This window comes from Sinohyriopsis cumingii, chromosome 6 (assembly GCF_028554795.1).
Source record: "Sinohyriopsis cumingii isolate HCF-2022 chromosome 6, ASM2855479v2, whole genome shotgun sequence".
Classification (NCBI taxonomy): domain Eukaryota; kingdom Metazoa; phylum Mollusca; class Bivalvia; order Unionida; family Unionidae; genus Sinohyriopsis; species Sinohyriopsis cumingii.
Window position 1 is genome coordinate 112,118,925 of NC_142966.1, and position 23,128 is coordinate 112,142,052.

The following is a 23,128-nucleotide window of genomic DNA, read 5'->3' on the forward strand; positions in this document are numbered from 1 at the left end:
CTCCATAAATATTTCCAACGTTAGAGTACATATATTGTCCTTGTTTATTGGCACAATACACCACTAGTCAACATAAATCATGATTATATCTTAATTATTACTTTGTATATTTTTTTTATTAAAAAAGTTACACATTCTCATATTTAAGAACAAGCTCTCAAAAATTTGTAATGCTTCTAAAAATAATTAAAAGTGTTCATAAAATGAACGACAGTACAATCAGTTTCAATTCTGAGTTAAGTATGTATTCATCAAAAATATTTTCCTATGCATTTGATATTTGTTTTTACTGTATTACTGATTCAGATTAACCAAATTCTAGGAAGTAGTGAAGTATTAATTGTAAAGTGAAGTATTAACTGTAAAGTGAAGTATTAATTGTAAAGTAAAGTATTAATTGTAAAGTGAAGTATTAATTGTAAACTGAAGTATTAACTGTAAAGTGAAGTATTAATTGTAAAGTGAAGTATTAATTGTAAAGTGAAGTATTAATTGTAAAGTGAAGTATTAACTGTTAAGTGAAGTATTAACTGTAAAGTGAAGTATTAACTGTTAAGTGAAGTATTAATTGTAAAGTGAAGTATAAATTGTAAAGTGAAGTATTAACTGTTAACTGAAGTATTAACTGTAAAGTGAAGTATTAACTGTTAAGTGAAGTATTAATTGTAAAGTGAAGTATTAATTGTAAAGTGAAGTATTAACTGTTAAGTGAAGCAAGCATTAATTGTAAAGTGAAGTATTAATTGTAAAGTGAAGTATTAACTGTTAAGTGAAGTATTAACTGTAAAGTGAAGTATTAACTGTTAAGTGAAGTATTAACTGTTAAGTGAAGTATTAATTTTAAAGTGAAGTATTAACTGTAAAGTGAAGTATTAATTGTAAAGTGAAGTATTAATTGTAAAGTGAAGTATTAATTGTTAAGTGAAGTATTAACTGTTAAGTGAAGTATTAATTGTAAAGTGAAGTATTAACTGTTAAGTGAAGTATTAATTGTAAAATGAAGTATTAATTGTAAAGTGAAATATTAATTGTAAAGTGAAGTATTAACTGTAAAGTGAAGTATTAATTGTAAAGTGAAGTATTAATTGTAAAGTGAAGTATTAACTGTAAAGTGAAGTATTAATTGTAAAGTGAAGTATTAATTGTAAAGTGAAGTATTAACTGTTAAGTGAAGTATTAACTGTAAAGTGAAGTATTAACTGTTAAGTGAAGTATTAATTGTAAAGTGAAGTATTAATTGTAAAGTGAAGTATTAACTGTTAAGTGAAGTATTAACTGTTAAGTGAAGTATTAATTGTAAAGTGAAGTATTAATTGTAAAGTGAAGTATTAACTATTAAGTGAAGTATTAATTGTAAAGTGAAGTATTAATTGTAAAGTGAAGTATTAACTGTTAAGTGAAGTATTAACTGTAAAGTGAAGTATTAACTGTTAAGTGAAGTATTAATTGTAAAGTGAAGTATTAATTGTAAAGTGAAGTATTAACTGTTAAGTGAAGTATTAACTGTTAAGTGAAGTATTAATTGTAAAGTGAAGTATTAATTGTAAAGTGAAGTATTAACTGTTAAGTGAAGTATTAATTGTAAAGTGAAGTATTAATTGTAAAGTGAAGTATTAACTGTAAAGTGAAGTATTAATTGTAAAGTGAAGTATTAATTGTAAAGTGAAGTATTAACTGTTAAGTGAAGTATTAACTGTTAAGTGAAGTATTAACTGTTAAGTGAAGTATTAATTGTAAAGTGAAGTATTAACTGTTAAGTGAAGTATTAACTGTTAAGTGAAGTATTAACTGTTAAGTGAAGTATTAATTGTAAAGTGAAGTATTAACTGTTAAGTGAAGTATTAATTGTTAAGTCAAGATCATTACTTGCATATACATTTGCTACACTGATTTAGTCACTACAAATTGCAGTGACCCAGATCTGCTGGCACATTATGTGACATTTTATTTTCTTATTTAAATTCCCTTTCAAGAAACAAGATTTATTTGACCACAGTGTCTTTATAATGGTGTCTATTTTATGGCCTGTAACTTTTCATACACTCAAATTTTTTGTACAGATTACAAAAGTTGGAAGAGCATCAGATTTGTAATTTACGGGTTGTTTCGTTTGATACCCACCCATGCCAGCTTGAGTCAGATGCTTGAGTGTGTCTTTGGAAAGGACACTCAGTTCTAATTTTCTAAGCATGATATAACCAATAGTGTGTTGAAAGTTTTAAACCAGTGAACCATTCTCCTTTGAAGGTAATGTAATGAAAGTTTTAAACCAGTGAACCATTCTCCTTTGAAGGTAATGTGTTCAGAATGTATATCAACTATGTCTTTATCTTTGGAAAGAATTTGTATCAAATTAATAAATTTAGTAAAATTTACATGATATGAAGTTTGAAGATAGCTTACATAGATTGTGTGCTTACAATGCTATACAAACCTGCTTAGTGAAATGGTCAAATGCTAAGTTATATAAGCCAAATAGTTCTGTAAGTCAAATAGTAATATAAGCCAAACTTGGGCCTCTTCTTCTTTGAGCCTCAATGACCTTGACCCCAAAATAACAAGGCCTTTCCCTGCCATAAGTGCAAGTCTTCCCTACAGCAGGTGTAAGCCATCCACAAAACTAAGACAAGATATTTGTTATAGAACTAATGTTATTATAGCAAAATAATTTTCATTCTCTCTGTTGCTGTGAATCTGAGCTTTAAGTTGTTATTTTGACCCCAATATTGATAGGCTTATTCTTTGTCCTGTGTGCAAGCCATCACAAAGGTTTGGTAAACATAGGTTGTGGACAACCTGAGTTATTGTGTGGAAAATAAAATTGATAACAGATGGATAGACAAAATCATAATACACTCCACCTTATGGCAGGTGTTTAACAATTAAGAAACTGTTCTTATAAACTGGCATTTGTCACATTTTTTAACATGAAAAACATTATTAGTTCAAATTTAAGGTGAAAAAAATTATAAAATTGTGGGTAAAGAAATCTTGTTTATGATTCCGGCATAATTCATATTCCATTGGCATGTTAGAGCAACACCTTCCTAAAAATGTCTGATGGAACACACACAATAAGCATTACACAATAAAGCATTCAACAAGCCTAGGTAATAATAATTTATAAACATTCAAACTCAATAATTAAATTTGTTAGATCACCTGTAGGCTTTCTTTAGGAAAAAAAACTGAAGACCTTAACCTTGATGTGACAGCCTTGATAACAGAACAGACCACTGATTATATTATCCCCTGTTGTGACCTTAACCTTGAGGATGAAAAATCAAGACACTCAAGTCAAGATATGTTAAAAGGCTAAAGTTTTACTGAAATATTTTAATTGGCTAAAATTATATACCCATACATGGAGAGAGGTCACTGATTAATAATTTTCCCTGCTGTGACCATGACTTCAAGCAAGGGCATAGTGTTATGTATATTTGATTTAATTATATCTGATTTAATATATATTTATTTCAATTTAAATGTTTGTCAGTTTTAATATTTTTTATTTTTCATTATATGCTATTGTAAATTTATTTACTGGAGAATATACTTTTTCCAGTAAATAGTTTGACCTTGACTGTTCGTTTTATAAACACCAGGGGTTGATCTAGATCCTGACCTTGATTCAAAATTAGTAGCAACCACATAAATAAGTTCAATTTTTATTTTAAAATGATTGGTTGTTGTTGAGGTCATGATGGGACAACATGTTTAAAATGTAAACAATTTTTTTTATATATTACATGTTGTATTTCTTAGAGTAAAATTATTGGTTTTCATCAGGGCCACACTGGGTGTATGTGATCAAGTACCTAATTTCTACAGAGTTCTGGAATGTGATCACATGACCTGCTTTTTGCATTTTAGAAGACAATATAACCTTTGTTCTGGAGAGTTATTCTCAGTTGAAGCTGGGCTTTTTCTTACACTAGAAGTTGTATGTTGTGCTGTTTGGAGTTATTTCAAATTACTTGGATTGGAGTTATTTCAGATTACTTGGATTCAAAAGGATTAATTCTTTTTTCCCAGAAAATATGTGTGCTCATGTGAAATTGTTGAACAAGGACAGATTTTATAAAAATTTATTTGGATTTCCCAAATCGGAGTGATATTTCATGTTTTTACAAGGAACTGTAGACTTCAACACTACAAGTTACAGCACATGTCATCATCTTCCATCTTGGATTCTTTGTCGGATTTCGAACTTGAAATCAGTTGAATATTTTGTTATTAGGACTTCTAAAATTGTATTCATGGATTATTCTTGGATTATTTTTGGATTTGATTCTATAAAACCGTAAGTTCATATTTGTTCACTTTTACAGAATTTTTCCAGGGAAATAAATTATTATATTTTTTCAAAGCTTGTTGTTTTCACTCTTTCTTGTGTTAATGTTTATTCGAGCCTAAACACCTAACATAAGAATACCTCTGGTCTGTGACACTGTCTGATATATAATTGGTTAAAATTTCAACAAAATATCTCTTCCGGTATTAAAATATGCTAAAGACAGGGATACAAGGTAGAGTTACACTTTCCATTGCTTTGACCTTGATAATGAGTCAGGTTCATGGAAAATGGTATGCAACATGCCATTAATGGTTGTTGTTGTTGTTGTTGTAGGGTTTAACGCCATTTTTCAGCACACAATAGGCTATACATGGCGGCCAGTATTAATGGTGGAGGAAGAACCCAGGAAAACCCCCAGAAAGAACCACCGACCCACGAGAAGCTACTGGCAAGCTTTCTCACATACCCACATTGACCAAATCTGAGACTTGAACCCACGCAGACAGAGGTGAGATGGCAGTGATCCGTAACAGAGAGCGCTTTAGACCACCCGGCCACTCGGGCCCCTGCCACTGATAGATATATAACGACCTATAGTTTCCTTTCAGTATATTCATCAAATTCAAAAGTTATAGGAGCCCTGGGTCGCTGAGTGGTCTAAGGTGCTCATCTTTACATTGTTATAAATATTTAATTTAAATTGTGTTTGTTAGTTTTAATTTGTTTTATTCTATTGCATGCTATTGTAATGTAACATTGTTTACTGGACTTGACCTTGTCCAGAATTGAGTTCAGTTCTGTTTGACCTGATTTACTTTTTTTATTTTTTTTATTTCATTGATGTAAACAACTTTTTTAAATATTTTTTAAAATCTGTATCAGAGTAAGAATCATTAAGTTGAGCCAAGTTCATACCTGGACAAAGTGATATTTTATCATGTGCCAATTGGTAACAAACTTCAATTTTTTCCAGAAGAATGAACTTTTGACTCTCATCCAGGAATCTGTTTTGCATCTTAATTAGTCATATAACTGATGTTTCGATAAAAGCTAGCCAGTTGGGCTTAAAACATTTGAAACTTTTTACATTGTATTATGCTGTGACCAGTTTGGGCTGAATTTAATTTTTTTCAAATTATTGAATTCATGTGATTGTTTTCCCTGGAAATACAAAAGTGCTCTGATAATTCTTGGATAAAGACATTCATTGGAATTTGTACTGAATTCAAACCTGGAATAATATTTCTGTGATTCAACAAGAGACTGTTGACACATCTGCACTTTGTAGTTTATTACAGACGTCATGGCCTTCCATTTTGAATTTCATCAGGATTTGAACTGAGATTCACTTAGAACTTTTCATTAATAGAACTTGTGTTTATAATTCTTGAATTATTTTTGGATTTTATTCGCAATATCTTAAGTTCTTTTTTCTCATTTTTCACTTTGTATTCTAGGGAAAGAAATTATTTGTTAAATTTTACAAAGCTTGATGTCTTCACTCTTCTCTGTTACTTATTTTAAGAACATAGACTCGCAACAATATATTACTCACATTTCACATTAACCATTGTTATGGCCTTGACAACAAGATAGGAAGTATGGTTCCTGTATGCAGGTTGTTTAAAATATCTCCCGCCATTATAAAATTATGGAAAAATGTCAATAGATGGATGTATGTCATACACATGATATAATTTGTCAGATATTTCCCATAATTCTCATATAATGGTAATGCTTGATGAAAAGCCCGTCAAAATTTTTTCCCCAACGTTGCAAATTTTCATTTCAAAATGGATAGTTTTTTTTCTAAATTAAATAGAACAAGTTTAATCATTGATTCTCTTTTATTGTTATAAGAGAACAAATGTAACATAACACATGCAGGAAATTTTTAATGTGCATTGATTTTCCTAGTTTTCCTAATTTGATTGCAAATCACAAAATTTTCAGTCATGGAAGTTTAGCATTGTGCTACAGCTGATCAGGATCTTTGTTGTTTGACTTGACTTATAATTGAGTATATACGGTAGGTGAGAGTTCTGTTAGACATTTTAAACAAACCTTTGGCTTAACCACATGAAAGCCATGTCTCCAAACCATATCCAACATATAAAGATGTAAGTAGACACCACTATCTAAATGCCTAAAATATTTGACCTATTTCATTTTCTCTCCAACAAGTTTTGGAAAATTGACATTATTTACATATCACATTTATTTTAAATTGGTGTTCAGTTATAATATTTTATTTTAAAAAAAGGGGAAGTATTACAGCTGGTTGAGCATTGGACTCATAATCCATTGTTTCTGGGTTCAATACCCAGTCAGGTCAGCCCAGATTAGCAGCCAGGGCAAATCCTTGGAAAATGCACTTCATTATATATTTGTAGTCAAATAAAGTGCTAAAAGTGCCATTAAAAGCCAACCAACTTACTGTAAGAAATGCTCTGGGAACATTGCAATTTTCTAAATGGGGGACATTTATTAGAATACCAATTTAAAACAGAATTTAGGTATGGAAATTGCAGTATACTTTTATTTAAATTTGTTTCATTTTAAATCCATTTATGAACAAACCTATCTGTTTAATGAATTTGTTATTAAGTCTTCATCTATCCAGTATGTTTGACAATTCTACTTGGTCTTTACCCCTGCAGAGACTTTGCAACTCTAGTGGCTTAAGTGGTTAGAGCATCTGCCTTAGATGCAGAATGTCACCAGTTTTAACCCAAACAAAGGTCAGACCAAAGACTTATAAAAATGGGAAATTGCTGCCTTGCCTTGTTTGGTGCTCAGCATTAAGAGGATAGTGTTAGGACTGGTTGGCCTAGTGTCAAAATAATGTGACTGTGTCCAGGGACATGATGTTACATGTCTGCAGTATGATGCCCCAGTGCTTGACATCACTATCAACTGCCGCATTGCAGACATTGTAGTGGTTTGACTAGAATTGTTAAAAGTTATATTAAAAATCGAAACAAATGAACACTCTTTACCCCCCTGCAAGCATATTTCATCTGTCTTTATTTCTTGAAGGCATGGTTCCACTTGGTTTTCACACCCTGCAGGCATGATGATGTACAGTAAGCCTGATGCAGTACCCTTCTCTGATGCAGGAGGCAAATAATGGATGCTGGTGCTGGTGTAGCTTTAGTTAGCAGGTTGTGGGTTAGAATCCTACCACTGGATCAGCCTAGATCAGCTACCTTGGTGTCTTTTGGCTAAGCACATTTCTCCAATTGCATCAGCACCAAATAACCTATTTGTGTTGCTGGGCCATGAAATACCAAACCAAAACAATAATTATTCAACACCAGGCATTGCCGGAAAACACACCAGTGGATTTTATTTTGTCCTACCAACACATTTATTTGCTATGTGGTAAAGAGAGAAGGGGTATTTATTAGAGGATTGGTGTTTAGTATAAGAAATACATTACTGGAAGAGGATTCTGATGATTTCATTTTACAGATAAGATCATGCCCACTGGAACAATCAGTTTTGGTGGCACAAAATCCAGTGATTTTAATGACAGTCTTTCCAATCACTTTGGAACTTGTACCCTGTACTTTAGGTCTGATGGGATATTTGATTTTCAGAGATATCAGGCTTCTTGGACTATTAGAATTGATTGGACAGCAGTCGATCATCCTGGCACAATAATGTCTGTCACCACAAAAAGTACTGTATGGATTTGATGGACATTTTCTTAATTTACTTTTTACTGTCTAGTTGGTTGTAGCAGCAGGAAAATCAGGTCACTATTGACAAGGAGAAGAAATAAAAAAATGATTAATTTTAATTATGATTAATTACACCCCTCAAAGTTTTGAGGTATACTTGATTCAGCTGTCCATCATACTTTTGTTTACTTAATATCTCAAGAACATTTTGAGAAATCTTTGCATACGTTTTATAGAACTAAACATTTTTTTCCATATTTATAGCAAATTGTGTCTGCACATCTGATACATTATTGTCTGGATATAGTAGCAGCTATACTCACTTTTAAGTAGAATTAAACTGCAACAACACAGATTCTGATCTGCAGTAGCATAATCCACCTGCAGATTAAGGTCTTTGTTGTATGTTCTACTGATTACTCCTAACAAACTGCACAGACAAAGATTTTCTAGGGCAATATGTACCAGCAGATTTGGGTCTGAGCACTTTGCAGTTGGACTCTTCTCATAAGCGAGTATTTACAATAGAGCTTTGTGTAATGACAAAATCCAATATAAAATTTCATTTGTAAAATTAGTATCTTAAATTTATTTATAATTTATTTACACTTAATATCTTGGAGGGGGGGTTGATGATTCCATAAGTATGAACTTACTAACATATCTGTGTATGTGTGTGTGTGTGATTTGGAGTTTTTACATAGCTTTTAAAAAAAAATCAGTCATATCGCTACAATGTATGCAGTGTGGCAGCTTATAGTGATGTCTAGCACTGGGGCATCTTGCTGCAGACATGTAGCATGATGTCCCACCCAGTCACATTAAACTGACACCAGGCTGACCAGATTTAACACTAACCTCTTAATGCTGAACTCCAAGCGAGGCAGCTGTTAGTGCCATTTTTGTAAGTCTTTGGTATGACTCAGCTGGGAATTGAACCCACAACTTCATGCATCCAAGGCATATGCTCTAACCACTAGGCCACTGGAGTGGTACTAACATACCTAGTTTATCTTGTCACCTAAGTGATACTGGGTTTGTTTATTTTAATTCAACTAAATTCAGTAGTAGATGGCTTCCCAAATTTGAAAGCACTTATTCAACGACTACTTACCTTCAAGTTGCCTCACAGCAATGATGAAGAAATTACATACATATTGTAGAAGTCCCTGAATTCACACATAATAACATCATTTTTACAGAGTTAAATAAACATTGACACCTGCTGCTGAGACTTTAAAACCCCCGAGTACATTTTGAAAAGTGCAAATGGTGCATCACTGTTACATAAAATATAATACACAAGTTGAAAGAATAAAATAAAGTTTCATAGATATAAATACTTACATAAATATGTGCAAAATTAGTTTGTGTGTGGCATTTGTTGTTTTTAAACTGTTGATCTTATATAATGTATTAATATATTTTCCATGTAAGGTTTTTTTTAGATCTTTGTAAGGTTTTTATTGGTCTGGTGTACAGGTTTTCATCGCAAGGGGTTGACAGGTATAAGATGCCGTTAGATTTAATCAAAGTTAAATTTTAAACATTGCCTTGATTAATACAGTTTGATTCAATGGATAGATACAAGTGCATTTATAAAAGACCGTGGAATAAAATATTTTAAAATGTTTTTGGTAATTATCAGTGTCTTGCAGATCAAAGAGAGTAACATGTTACAATGCACCAACAAATTAAGAGCATACATACATGTTTAAAAATATAAATTTATCATTTAACTGCTAGAAAGGCTTAATGGGTTGGGTGACAGTTGGGCATGGATATAGTGAGACATACTCAAGAACTAATATGAATGCAAGTTGTTTCTATGGAGATTTAGTCGGAAAGCACTTGTTTCTCAATCCCAGATCCTTAGATCTTTTCAGTATGTCGTGCATACATGTATCCCAAGTACACTAGCTGTGGCAGTGATTGATGGTCAACAATTTGATGATTAAAATATTACTTAGAATTTAATTCATATACAAATAACTGTTTGTCTGTGAGGAGATTGACAATGTGATATTTTACAACAGTTCTGAGTTGAGGAACCTGTAGGAATTAAAGCATCAGAACAGATCAAACCATTGAAATTACGGTCCTGGTTATATGAGGAATAATTAATGTTTGAGTTTTCACAGACTGGAAGGCATGCTGGCTTGGATGAATCAAACATTTGAATAATCAATCACATTATTGAACTTGCCTTGATGTAAGATGGAGAGAAAAATCACTTTGGCATCAGTGTGTGTTACCAAAAATTCTGAACAGTTATCTTCACAGTAGATTATGGTCAGTGTTAAAAGTATGTATGAGTAATGTTCAAATTTCTAGTTTCTAGCCAACTGAAATTTGAGCTCAACAGTGGGGTCTCTTGGTTTAATTGCTACCTCCAGAGATGGCTGTGAGCAGGGAACTGTGGGACTGGGAGAGGAATCAAAGTGAACCATTAAATGCACAGGAATATACCATATGTGCTGGCTTGTCAGTTTAGTCCATTTGCAAACTGCAGAGACCCAGATCTGATGTTGCATAATGTGCTGGCAGGTGCGGGTTTATGCAGTTTGTTATGAGTTATCAGTAGAATAAACACCACAGATCCTGATCTGTTGACTCATGCAGATTGTTGTTTGCAGTTAGACTCGAATTATATTTGAGTATAAACTGTATGCACCTTAACTTGCTGCAGTATTGCATACAATTTTAATCTGCGGTGAATTCACTTTTAGTTGTAGGGTACCAGTTTTAATAGATGTTGTTGTCTGCTGCAAATGAGGAAATGAAATATGCCATGTAAAACTATATTGGATAAAAAATAAACCCATTCCCTGATGAGTCATCAGTTACATTCCCCAATAAATTACATTGCAAATTTTAAAAAAATTGTATTCCCCTAACCTTTCAGCCTATCACATAATGACATACAATCAGGCAAATATAATGATGCAATCATTGGTTTTATTTCATTAAAAAAAAAAAAACCAAAGGAGAGGTTTCAGAATGAGGTTATTGCACTGTTTCATCAATCTTTCTCATCAAGTTCCTCTGTACTCACCAAGTTGAAAGGAAAATAATCTCGCTTGTAAATGAAACAATTTTCTCTAAGTAAAGATGCTGTAGAAATGCTGTATTTCTCCTCTGATTAGCCCAGTGGCCAGCCTTGTCAGTTTCATTAAAAGGGGTGGATGGGCCTATAATTGGTAAAGGCTTTCTTAATATAATTATTTGACAGAATTTGTAAAAATAAGAGGAGGTAGATTTATATAGCAGTTTCATCTTATGACACTGTCCACACGAGCCATGGAATATGCTGCTTTACGGGAAACTGTTGAAGAACGACTATATTATGCATATGACTTTACTACTGTATATTACTGGTAACATGGAAGTCATGATCCTATCAGCTTCATAAAGTAATTGTGTTATAATGAGGGACTGCTGTAATAAAGCTTGGTATAATTATGTTTGTTGTACAGCTTTCTATATTTTAGTTGTGACTGATATTTATTAGTAATGATCTTAGAGATACCTGGTCCGTGGTCAGCATGCTGGACTTGTGACCTTAAGGGTGAGGGTTCAAATCCAGCCCTCATATTTGCCTGGGTTGGCTACCGTGGTGTTTCCATGGGTATGGCACTTTAATCCTATTGCTGCTGCACAAAATAAACTATGTTGCTGGGCTGTCAAACACCAAAACAAAAAACACCGCTGGCAGAAGTAGGTTTTTTAATGATTGATGGTAAGTACATTGCATAATTTAATAAAACCATGGCAAAAATTCTACTGATAAACAAGTCCCTTAGTTTTAAAAATTTATCAAGGCCAGACCCTCTGATAAGACTCTGGTCTAGCTATTTCATACTGACAAGAATTCTGGTAACAATGTCAGATCCCAATGTCTCACTGCAAGTTACACACATTTAGTCAGATTCCAATGTCTCACTGCAAGCTACTCACATTTAGTCAGATTCCAATGTCCCACTGCAGGCAACACACAAAGTCAGATATCTATGTCTCATTGCAGGCTACACACATTGAGTCAGATCCCTATGTCTCACTGCAAGCTACATACATTTAGTCTGATCCCTATGTCTCACTGCAAGCTACACACATTGAGTCAGTTTCATTATATGATTTACAAGATATCAAGTTAATATAAGATAGAAAATTAATATAAAATACAAATTTAATGAAAGATATCAAGTTAATATAAGAAAGAAATTTAATATAAGATAGAAATTTAATATAGATATCAAGTTAATATAAGAAAGAAATTTAATATAAGATAGAAATTTAATATAGATATCAAGTTAATATAAGATACCAAATTAATATATGATATAAAATGAATAAAAGAGACAAATTTAATACAAAATATAAAATTAATAAAACATACAAATTTAATATAAGATATAAAATTAATAAAAGATAAAAATTTAATATAAGATATCAAGTTAATATAAGATAGAAAATTAATTAAAGAATACAAATTTAATACTAGATATAGAGTTAATATAAGATACAAATTTAATAAAAGATAAAATTTAATAAAGATAAAATTTTAATATAAGATATCAAGTTAATATAAGATATAAAATGAATAAGATATAAAATGATTAAAAGAGATAAATTTAATATAAAATATAAAATTAATAAAAGATAAAATTTTAATGTAAGATATCAAGTTAATATAAGATAGTTTTAGTATAAGATGCAAAATTAATATAAGATATAAAGTTAATTTAAGAAATGAACTTCATCTTAGATAAAAAGTTAATATAAGATGCAAATTGAATGTAAGATATAAAGTTAAGATTAAATTTAAGGATATACAGCTAAAAAAAATATATAAAGTTAATGCAAGATACAAAGTTAATATAAGATCCAAAGTTGATATAAGATGCAAAGTTAATATAATATGCAAATTGAATGCAAGATACAAAGTTAGTATAATATGCAAATTGAATGTAAGATACAAAGTTAGTATAATATGCAAATTGAATGCAAGATACAAAGTTAATATAAGATCCAAAGTTGATATAAGATACAAAGTTAGTATAATATGCAAATTGAATGTAAGATACAAAGTTAGTATAATATGCAAATTGAATGTAAGATACAAAGTTAATATAAGATGCAAATTGAATGCAAGATACAAAGTTAGTATAATATGCAAATTGAATGCAAGATACAAAGTTAGTATAATATGCAAATTGAATGTAAGATACAAAGTTAATATAATATGCAAATTGAATGCAAGATACAAAGTCAATATAAGATCCAAAGTTGATATAAGATGCAAAGTTAATATAAGATGCAAATTGAATGCAAGATACAAAGTTAGTATAATATGCAAATTGAATGTAAGATACAAAGTTAGTATAATATGCAAATTGAATGTAAGATACAAAGTTAATATAAGATGCAAATTGAATGCAAGATACAAAGTTAGTATAATATGCAAATTGAATGCAAGATACAAAGTTAGTATAATATGCAAATTGAATGTAAGATACAAAGTTAATATAAGATGCAAATTGAATGCAAGATACAAAGTTAGTATAATATGCAAATTGAATGTAAGATACAAAGTTAGTATAATATGCAAATTGAATGTAAGATACAAAGTTAATATAAGATGCAAATTGAATGCAAGATACAAAGTTAGTATAATATGCAAATTGAATGTAAGATACAAAGTTAGTATAATATGCAAATTGAATGTAAGATACAAAGTTAATGTAAGATACAAAGTGAATGTAAGATACAAAGTTAATATAAGAGGCAAATTGAATGTAAGATACAAAGTGAATGTAAGATACAAAGTTAATATAAGATGCAAAGTTAATATAAGATATAAATTTAAGATTAACTTTAAGGATATACAGTTACAAAAATATATAAAGTTAATGCAAGATACCAAGTTAATATAAAATGCAAAGTTAATGTAAGATACAAAGTTAATATAAGATACAAATTGAATGTAAGATACAAAGTTAATATAAGATGCAAATTGAATGTAAGATACAAAGTTAATACAAGATACAAATTGAATGTAAGATACAAAGTTAATGTAAGATACAAAGTGAATGTAAGATACAAAATGAATATAAGATGCAAATTGAATATAAGATACAAAGTTAATACAAGATACAAATTGAATGTAAGATACAAAGTTAATGTAAGATACAAAGTGAATGTAAGATACAAAATGAATATAAGATGCAAATTGAATATAAGATACAAAGTTAATATAAGATACAAAGTTAATATAAGTTACAAATTGAATGTAAGATACAAAGTTAATGTAAGATACAAAGTTAAAGTAAAATGCAAAGCTAATATGAAATGCAAAGTAAAATTGAGTCAAAGCTAGTATAAGATAACAACATTAATGTAAGATGCAAAGTTGATATAAGATATAAAGTTAATATAAGATATCCTGTAATAATTGTTTTGAAGATGACAATTGTTTTATATAAATTAAATTTCTTCTTTGATAAACCCACTCTAGTGCATTTGTTTTCAAACTTTTTGTCATGATCCAGTGTAGGACGACCATTTAAGCCAGTGACCCAATAATTATCTCTTTTGACTAGATTTTTCATAAAATCATAATATTATAATACATTTGAATTGTCAAGGTGACCCAGTGCCTGACATTCTGCAATCCAATAATGAATTGTAACCTGTACTTTGAAAACCACCGCTATAGAGGGAAGCAGCCTAATACATACATTTTTTGTCAAAATCCTTTGTGAATGGGGTGGGGCAGGAGGAGTTAAAGGTGGGTTAAGTACCAAGGGGATTTTTTTTTTCCTTAATTATAAAGTTAATAAAACTTTCGTATGCCATATGTGTGGGTGGATTTGTTATCTAGCTTGTTGTTAGGATGAGGGAATTCCAGTATTCAGTTTAATTTGTCAGAAATCCATATTGTTAACCATGTAAACTTATTATCAGTTAATAGTTTCGTTTGATGTGTTCTTATTTATAGTTATAATAAAATTATTCATCAAATTCTACAAGTTAAGGTACCTTAGGAGCAGTGCCTTTCTAAGGCATAGTTGTTTTTGAAAGGTTTTACTTTTGTTTTACCATAAAGTGTGTGTGTATGAGTGATTTGGATTTTTAACACAGCTTTAAATTTATTTCAGTTGTATTACTACAATATCTGCTGTATGGCAGTTTTTAATAATGTCTAGCACTGGGGCATCATGCCACAGACATAGAGCATCATGTCCCACCCAGTCACGTTATCCTGACACCGGGCTGACCTAACATGAACCTGTTATTGCTTAGCACCAAGCAAGGTAGCTGCTGGTACCATTTCTATAAGTCTTTGGTATGACATGGCTGGGGTTTGAACCCATGGCAGATGCTCTAACCACTTAGGCCAACAGAGTGCTTTTTACCACACTGAAAGGAACTGAGATTCATTACTGCCTAAGGATTCTTTATATCATCTACTTTCAGAGACCATCTTACAATGGTAATATCTTCAGCATGCATGGAAATGCATACACTCAGCAACCAATCCCACGAAGCGTTACTTCAAATTACCAGGTAAATTATATATTCTAACACACTAGTATGTAACATAATTTCTGATTGTTAGAACATAAAACTTTGTGCATAGCAAAATCCACAATAAACAGTTGCAGATTGGTATGCTATTATGTTGTCATGACACTTTTTAAGTGTCACAAGGTGTCATGAAAAATAGCAAAAGTGGTGCAGCCCTTGTGCCATCAAAAAATGCCCTCATATGTCCCTCATGGTAGTTTGAGTTTGAGACCCCTACTCTATAACATGGTACCTCTGAGCATATGATGCTATCTTTTGACAAATTCAGTAGAATGTTAGAGTGGGGATAACATCCTTGCATTTGAGAATTAGAGTGGGGATAACAATCTTGTATTTCAGGATTAGAGTGGATATTAATGATGGTTTTACCATCACAGATATTTATTTTATAACTCTACTGATGCAGTATAGGTAAAACTAAATTTGTGACAATAAGACAATTGTTAATATTCTTTGATCTTACATACACCTAGCAGTCTTGGAGATAAAGTATATGCATGATGCAATCTGCTGCATGTTGCAGGAGATTCCTAATGGAGGCAGAAGCCACTGTGGCTTGGTGGTTGGCATGTTACAGGAGATTCCTAATGGAGGCAGAAGCCACTGTGGCTTGGTGGTTGGCATGTTACAGGAGATGCCTAATGGAGGCAGAAGCCACTGTGGCTCAGTGGTTGGCATAACAGTTTTATGACCAAAAAGATGCAGATTTGAATGCAGCCATCGGATCAGCCTCGGTGGGTAACATGTTAATCACATGAGCAAGGCATTTCACTCAGTTGCCTTGACGGTAACTGACCTATAGTAACTTGTGTTCTTGTGAAAAACACAAAGTGAAACTGAATTTAAGACCCTCAAATACATACTAGAATGTTACTCAAAATTTAATGGTCACATTACAGTTATGCAATCCATTATAGTTTACTAAGGCCAAATTCATTTTGTTTCTTTTACTGGAGTAAGTGAATGTGACTCTTCAGCAACTGGTACCAAATTCACAAGTGTTCAACTCATAACCATCTGTTACACTCACTCATAAGTCAAACTGCAAACAACAGAGATCAACATCTTCTGTAGCATGATGGGCCTGCAGATCAGGTTCCATATTGTTTCCTCTACTTTTTACTCCTAACAAACTGCACAGACCCAGATCCGTTGGCACATTATGCAGCTGCAGATCTGGGTCTGTGCATTTTGCAATTGGACTCATAAATGAGTATATACAGTAACAAAATCAAGATCTTTTACTGCATAATACCGTACACAAGCAAGTTATGAGTCTGTGCTTTTATTGCATAATACCGTACACAAGCAAGTTAAGAGTCTGTGCCTTTATTGCATAATACCGTACACAAGCAAGTTAAGAGTCTGTGCTTTTATTGCATAATACCGTATGCAAGCAAGTTAAGAGTCTGTGCTTTTATTGCATAATACCATACACAAGCAAGTTAAGAGTCTGTGCTTTTATTGCATAATACTGTACCCAAGCAAGTTAAGAGTCTGTGCTCTTATTGCGTAATACCGTACACAAGCAAGTTAAGAGTCTGTGATTTTTGTTCTGCTTCTGATTTCAAGCAAAACAGCAATGTTCTAGGCCCCAGTTTCCTTAAAATTCTCCAAATGTATCCTCTAATTGAATTTTTACATCATGTTGTTTATGATAATTCAGACAATATCAATATTTTTGTCTGATGTAGATGTAGTTGAAAGGATGCATAATTCACTTTTTAGTTTTAAAATGTTACACATGGAGACCTTTCCAAGCTTCTAAAAACAGTTGAGTAATTCCTCAAATATCACATAACATCAGATCAGAATCTGTGCTATTGCTGGGTGCATCAGACAACATCAGATCAGGATCTCTGCTTTTTGCAGGGTGCATCAGACAAGAGCAGATCAGGATCTTTACTGTTTCCTGGCTGCATCAGATAACAGCAGATCAGGATCTGTACTATTTGCTGGGTGCATCAGATAACAGCAGGTCATGAACTATTGTTCGCTGGGTGCATCAGATAACAGCAGCTCAGGATCTGTGCTATTTGCTGGTTGCATCATTTAACAGCGGACCAGGATCTTTGCTGTTTTATGGGTGCATCAGATAACAGAAAATCAGGATCTGTGATGTTTATTTGGTACATCATACATATAGAAGCACATGACACTAAGCAAATTTAACATCTTCAGGGGCAAAAACAATTGTCAGCAAAACTGGTCAACCTAGCTAAAAATATGACTGTAAAATATGTATCTAAACAGTTCCTTCTTAACACTAGCTGGACACTTGACCATATGAGCTATTCAAGCTAATGTCCCTTAGTTTGTTCCTGCAACATTATCCCTCTTCTTTTCAGACCCTCCCCCCCCTTCATAAGATACCTTGATTTTAGGGTCCACTTGTTGAATCATGATCCCATTGTGGATGTATATCATATGACAACATGTAGAAAAATTACTGCTCTGGACCACCAGTAGATCCCAGATCTCATGCTAACTGTGTTTTCTACCATTTAAGTTCTTAGCTTGTTTGTGCAACTAATTAGGATTTTTACAAGCACATACATATATGATGCACATGAACATTGTGTTATCTACCATACTGCACTAGTCAGTATATATATGCAGCAAAGAAGAAATGTCTCGAATGGTGAAGGTGACCTATACTTTGTTGCATGTCTGACTCAGAGTTGGCATAAAGGGAACAGTCATCAGAAAATAGGAGATCATGAACAGTCACTTTCTGTAACTTTGTCTTCACCTGCAGTCTCCTCTGATTGAAGAGTTTGCCATCTGGTATCAAATTCAATCCTAGTGTCACAGTCACCAACAGCATCAGTAAGCATGGCAGAGAACATCGTACAGAAGAGGGTTGGGTCTAACATACAGCCCTGCTCAATGATTCCATTGGTGACTGAGAATGGTTCAGATAACTCACTGTCATTCATTATACAAGCAAGCATGCCATCATGAAAGTCCCAAATCATCGCCATGAATTTCCCTGGGCAATCAAATTTTGCCATGTTCTTCCAAAGGTAGATGAATGCCATGTTCAGGTTGGAGTTCTATTCCTTACATTTCTCCTTGATTTGATAAGCTGTAAACACTATGTCTGTGGTCCCTCATCCTGTTCTAAATCCACACTAGCAGGAATCCATGATCACTGTGATGAATAAGATGATTCAGCAGAATTCTAGCAATATAGATATGTGCCAATGGTTGTCACATGATTGTCTGTTGCCTTTCTGTGTGTACAAGTAGATGATGCATCCTTGTACTCCTGGGGAATAGTTTGCTGAGTCCACAATAACTGGAAGTGTTCAGACAGTTTCTGTGCCATGTGCAAGCCTGAAGCTTTGTACATTTCTGATCATATAGCACCTGTTTCAGGTACTTTGTCATTTGACAGCAGGTTAATTATTTCTACAGTTTCAGTCAATGTTGAAAGATCAGTAAGTGTTGATATTGATATCCACTTGTGGCAGTTGATCAGTTGCCTCCTCACTGATGGATGACTGTTGACTGAGGATGCTGTTGAACATTTCTGCCCATGTTTGAAGTATCTTTTCTTTGTCAGTGAGCAGTGTGGTACTGTCAGCACTCAGAAATGGAGATGTTCCTGATGACACTGGCCTGTAGATTGTCTTCAAGGCATCACAGAATCTATCATGTCATTCCTATCTGCATATGACTGACTCTCGATGATCTACCTTATTGCTCTTGATGATGTTGAAGGCCGCCTTCTTAGATGATGAAGTTCTCTCTTCTATAGAGGCCTTGCATAGCCAAATTTTCTCATTCAGATGTCTCTGTATAGCAGCATTGTTCTCATCAAACCAATCTTGATGTTTGCATGTGGTTGGACCAAGGATTTTGGATACAGTTGAGTACACAGAGTCTCTGAAGAGCCATGTTTTCCTTGATACTCTTAGAGTTTATATCCAGTGTATGCATGGTCCTTCAACAAATGCCTGCTTCACATTCTCCTGTTTCAACACTAAATTTTGGGGGCATTATTTTTGCCTTGTGGTCATAGGCTGAATCTGGATTCTGAGCTTGGAGATTGTGGGCCTGTAGTCTGTCCAGCATTCTGCACTTCTCACGATCCTCAACACTTGGACATCATGCCTGTCTCTTCTCCTGCCAATGACATAGTCAGTAAGATGCCAACACTTTGAGTGTGAAGGCATCAAAGACATCTTGTTGCAGTTTGGCAGGCAGAAGTCCACATTGGTGATTAGGAGGTAATATTCAGTGCATTAGCTCAGTAGGAAGAGTCAGTTGTTGTTGTATTTGACACTGCTGTTTTTACCAATGACACCTGGCCATGTTTGGTGATCAGTGCATTTTCTCTAGCAATGAAGTCACCAAGGATGATGAGCTTGTCTGCAATAAAAGACTCCAGGTCTTCATAAAATTTGTCATTGATTTCATCTGGGTTTGTAATAGTGAGTACATAGATGGTGATGATAATTGCATGTCTTTTTCCACACAAAAAACAGGAATCCCATTTGCATTAGTCTTCATTCACAACCTTTGGTAGATTCCCAAGCATGCTAACTAACAGTTTGATTTGATGGCAAAAAAACAATACCAGCTTCACATTGCACTTCTTTTCTTCTGCCACTCCAGAAGAAGATGTAGCTGGTTTCTACTTTTGGTGAGTTGACATTCCTTAGCTAGATAAGTTTCACTCTGGGCAGCTTTTTGGGTGTTGAATCTGGACAGTTCTCTACCAACTAGAGCTGTTCCTCTCTCTGGTCTAGCTGGATGTACTGTCCATTACTGTGCATATGTTCCCAGCACTGCATCATGAGTTGCATTGCCTTTGTCTTCTTGCTAGGTTGTCTACCACTAAGATGGGATACCTATAAGCTGACAAGGGTTAAGGTGAAGCAGGCAATGTTTAGGGCACCTTTTCTAGCCCCTTCCTCATGCTATGGATGTGAGTAGTGTGATCCTAAAAATGGCTGCTCAGTCAACTAAGGGGCTGCTAATTTCTACTACTGCTTCAGTCCAGTGAAAAGCAACCAATTATCTTGAGCCACCTGTGTGCAGGTCAGCAGCTTGAACCCCCAGTGTATCCACACCTGCTGATTTTCTGCTTGCCCATCAGTGCAGGATTTAAAGGAAGCTGGTGGGGGAGGGAAATAGTGTCATGACTTGTGTCTGAGTTGGATTTAAGTGAGGAAAAGTTGCAAAGAGTCACCCTCACTCTCTCATCCAGCCTTGTCTCAATACATTGGTACAACAGTGGCAAGATGTCTGGAGACAGGTCCATTTGCAGTGGATGGCCATCAGTTCCTGCTGCTCCTGAGCTGATCCACACAGCTCTTGCCATCTGTCTTCCCAATGGGGGATGAGCATATCTGCTTCGCAACCTGATCCACCAGAAAGGAGTTGCCAGAAGGAGCCTTGTGTAGCTGTCTACTCTAGGTCAACAGTCACAAGTAGTACCATCTATTGTTGTGGTAGTAGACAATGCCTGGCCTTTCAAATGAATTTAACATTGGTTACAAGCAACTGATGGAGTGAGTGAACTCTTCACATCTCTGCCCACTTTCTTTGCTATAAAATGTAGTTCTGTACCTTTTGCGACTATTCATAGTCCTCTTTGATAAGTTGCTTCATTTCTTTTTTATTGAACTCCTATATTAATTAATTTTTAATTACATAAATATAAAACAGACTTATGATATAAACATGAAAGATGGTTTAAATGAAGAAAGTAGAGCAGCCATTTAGTCACTGGGACGTAAATTGAAACAAGTGGGGAATATAGATTGAGAGACAGAGACAGAGACAGAGAGGGTGAGTGAGGGTGATTTAGTTAGACTTACCATAGGAAAAAAAAATAATTGTCTATCCCTATATTTCTTTGTTGGTTGGCTGGTTTTCTGCCTGACCAAACAGCACATGAGAGAAGGAAAGAGAGGAAGAATGGAACAAATTAATCTGTTTTTAGAACTTTCTTATTGGTTAAAGTAAACCCAGAAAAAACAAAGTATTAAATATACAGTATGATACAGTAACATACCCATGAAATTTAATGTACAGTCTCAAAAGGCTATTGCCATTTTCTATCATTGTGAACATTCAAGATAAATCTAATGGAAAGTGTACAGTACAAGAATCAAGATTTTTGTATGTTACATCGTAAAAGTTAAATTTCAATGTATTTGTCAAACTCAATTTCTTTTTCTCTATTACTCCACATATTTTCTTTTTTTTTTGTCCCTTACACAAGAGAGCATGAGATAAAAGGTGATGCAGAGGGGATTTTGATGAAACTGTGTGCCATGTTTGATTCATTTAGAAAACACAGATTATTAATATTTGTTGTTGTTATTTTCTTATGTCGTTAATGATCCATTATTGGAAATTCATTACTGAGAGAAGCAATAGGACAACAAAGTATTCATATACATGTATGTGTTGCGAATGTTTATATGTATTTCTTTATATAAATACAATACATCCAAAATATACAAAATTGTCTGCTTGAAACATTTTACCTATAATTTTGTATTTTTGGTCCAATCTCTTCAGGACATCATGAGACGTTTGGTGAGTCGTTATATCCACCAGTGTAACAAAGAAAGAAGACAAGATGGTGTGAATGAAGATGATTTGTTGGAAATTAAACAGGATATTTCCAGTCTGAGGTAAAATAAAATATCCTTTAGGGTATCCTAATTTATTGAAACACAACATGGGACATGAGAATGGTTAAGATAAATCAACATGGGACATGATAATGGTTGAGATAAATCAACATGGGACATGATAATGGTTCAGATAAATCAACATGGGACATGATAATGGTTAAGATAAATCAACATGGGACATGATAATGGTTCAGATAAATCAACATGGGATATGAGAATGGTTCAGATAAATCAACATAGGACATGATAATGGTTCAGATAAATCAACATGGGATATGAGAATGGTTAAGATAAATCAACATGGGACATGATAATGGTTGAAATAAATCAACATGGGACATGATAATGGTTCAGATAAATCAGCATGGGACATGATAATGGTTAAGATAAATCAACATGGGACATGATAATGGTTGAAATAAATCAACATGGGATATGAGAATGGTTCAGATAAATCAACATAGGACATGATAATGGTTCAGATAAATCAACATGGGATATGACAATGGTTGAGATAAATCAACATAGGACATGATAATGGTTGAGATAAATCAACATGGGACATAATAATGGTTGAAATAAATCAACATGGGATATGATAATGGTTCAGATAAATCAACATAGGACATGATAATGGTTCAGATAAATCAACATGGGATATGATAATGGTTAAGATAAATCAACATGGGACATGATAATGGTTGAAATAAATCAACATGGGACATGATAATGGTTCAGATAAATCAACATGGGATATAAGAATGGTTCAGATAAATCAACATGGGATATGAGAATGGTTCAGATAAATCAACATGGGACATGATAATGGTTGAAATAAATCAACATGGGACATGATAATGGTTCAGATAAATCAACATGGGACATGATAATTGTTAAGA

General features: G+C 33.3%; 1 protein-coding gene across 1 annotated transcript in view; it reads left to right on the forward strand.

Annotated features, from left to right (window-relative positions):
• The window catches only part of LOC149797730 (transient-receptor-potential-like protein), a 63,892-nt gene that overhangs the window by 34,615 nt on the left and 6,149 nt on the right, over positions 1-23,128 (forward strand). The window contains exons 6-7 of the mRNA XM_089960796.1: positions 16,094-16,240; positions 22,111-22,226. Coding sequence (XP_089816922.1) covers positions 16,094-16,240; positions 22,111-22,226 — 263 coding nt within the window. The remainder of the gene's footprint in view (positions 1-16,093; positions 16,241-22,110; positions 22,227-23,128) is intronic.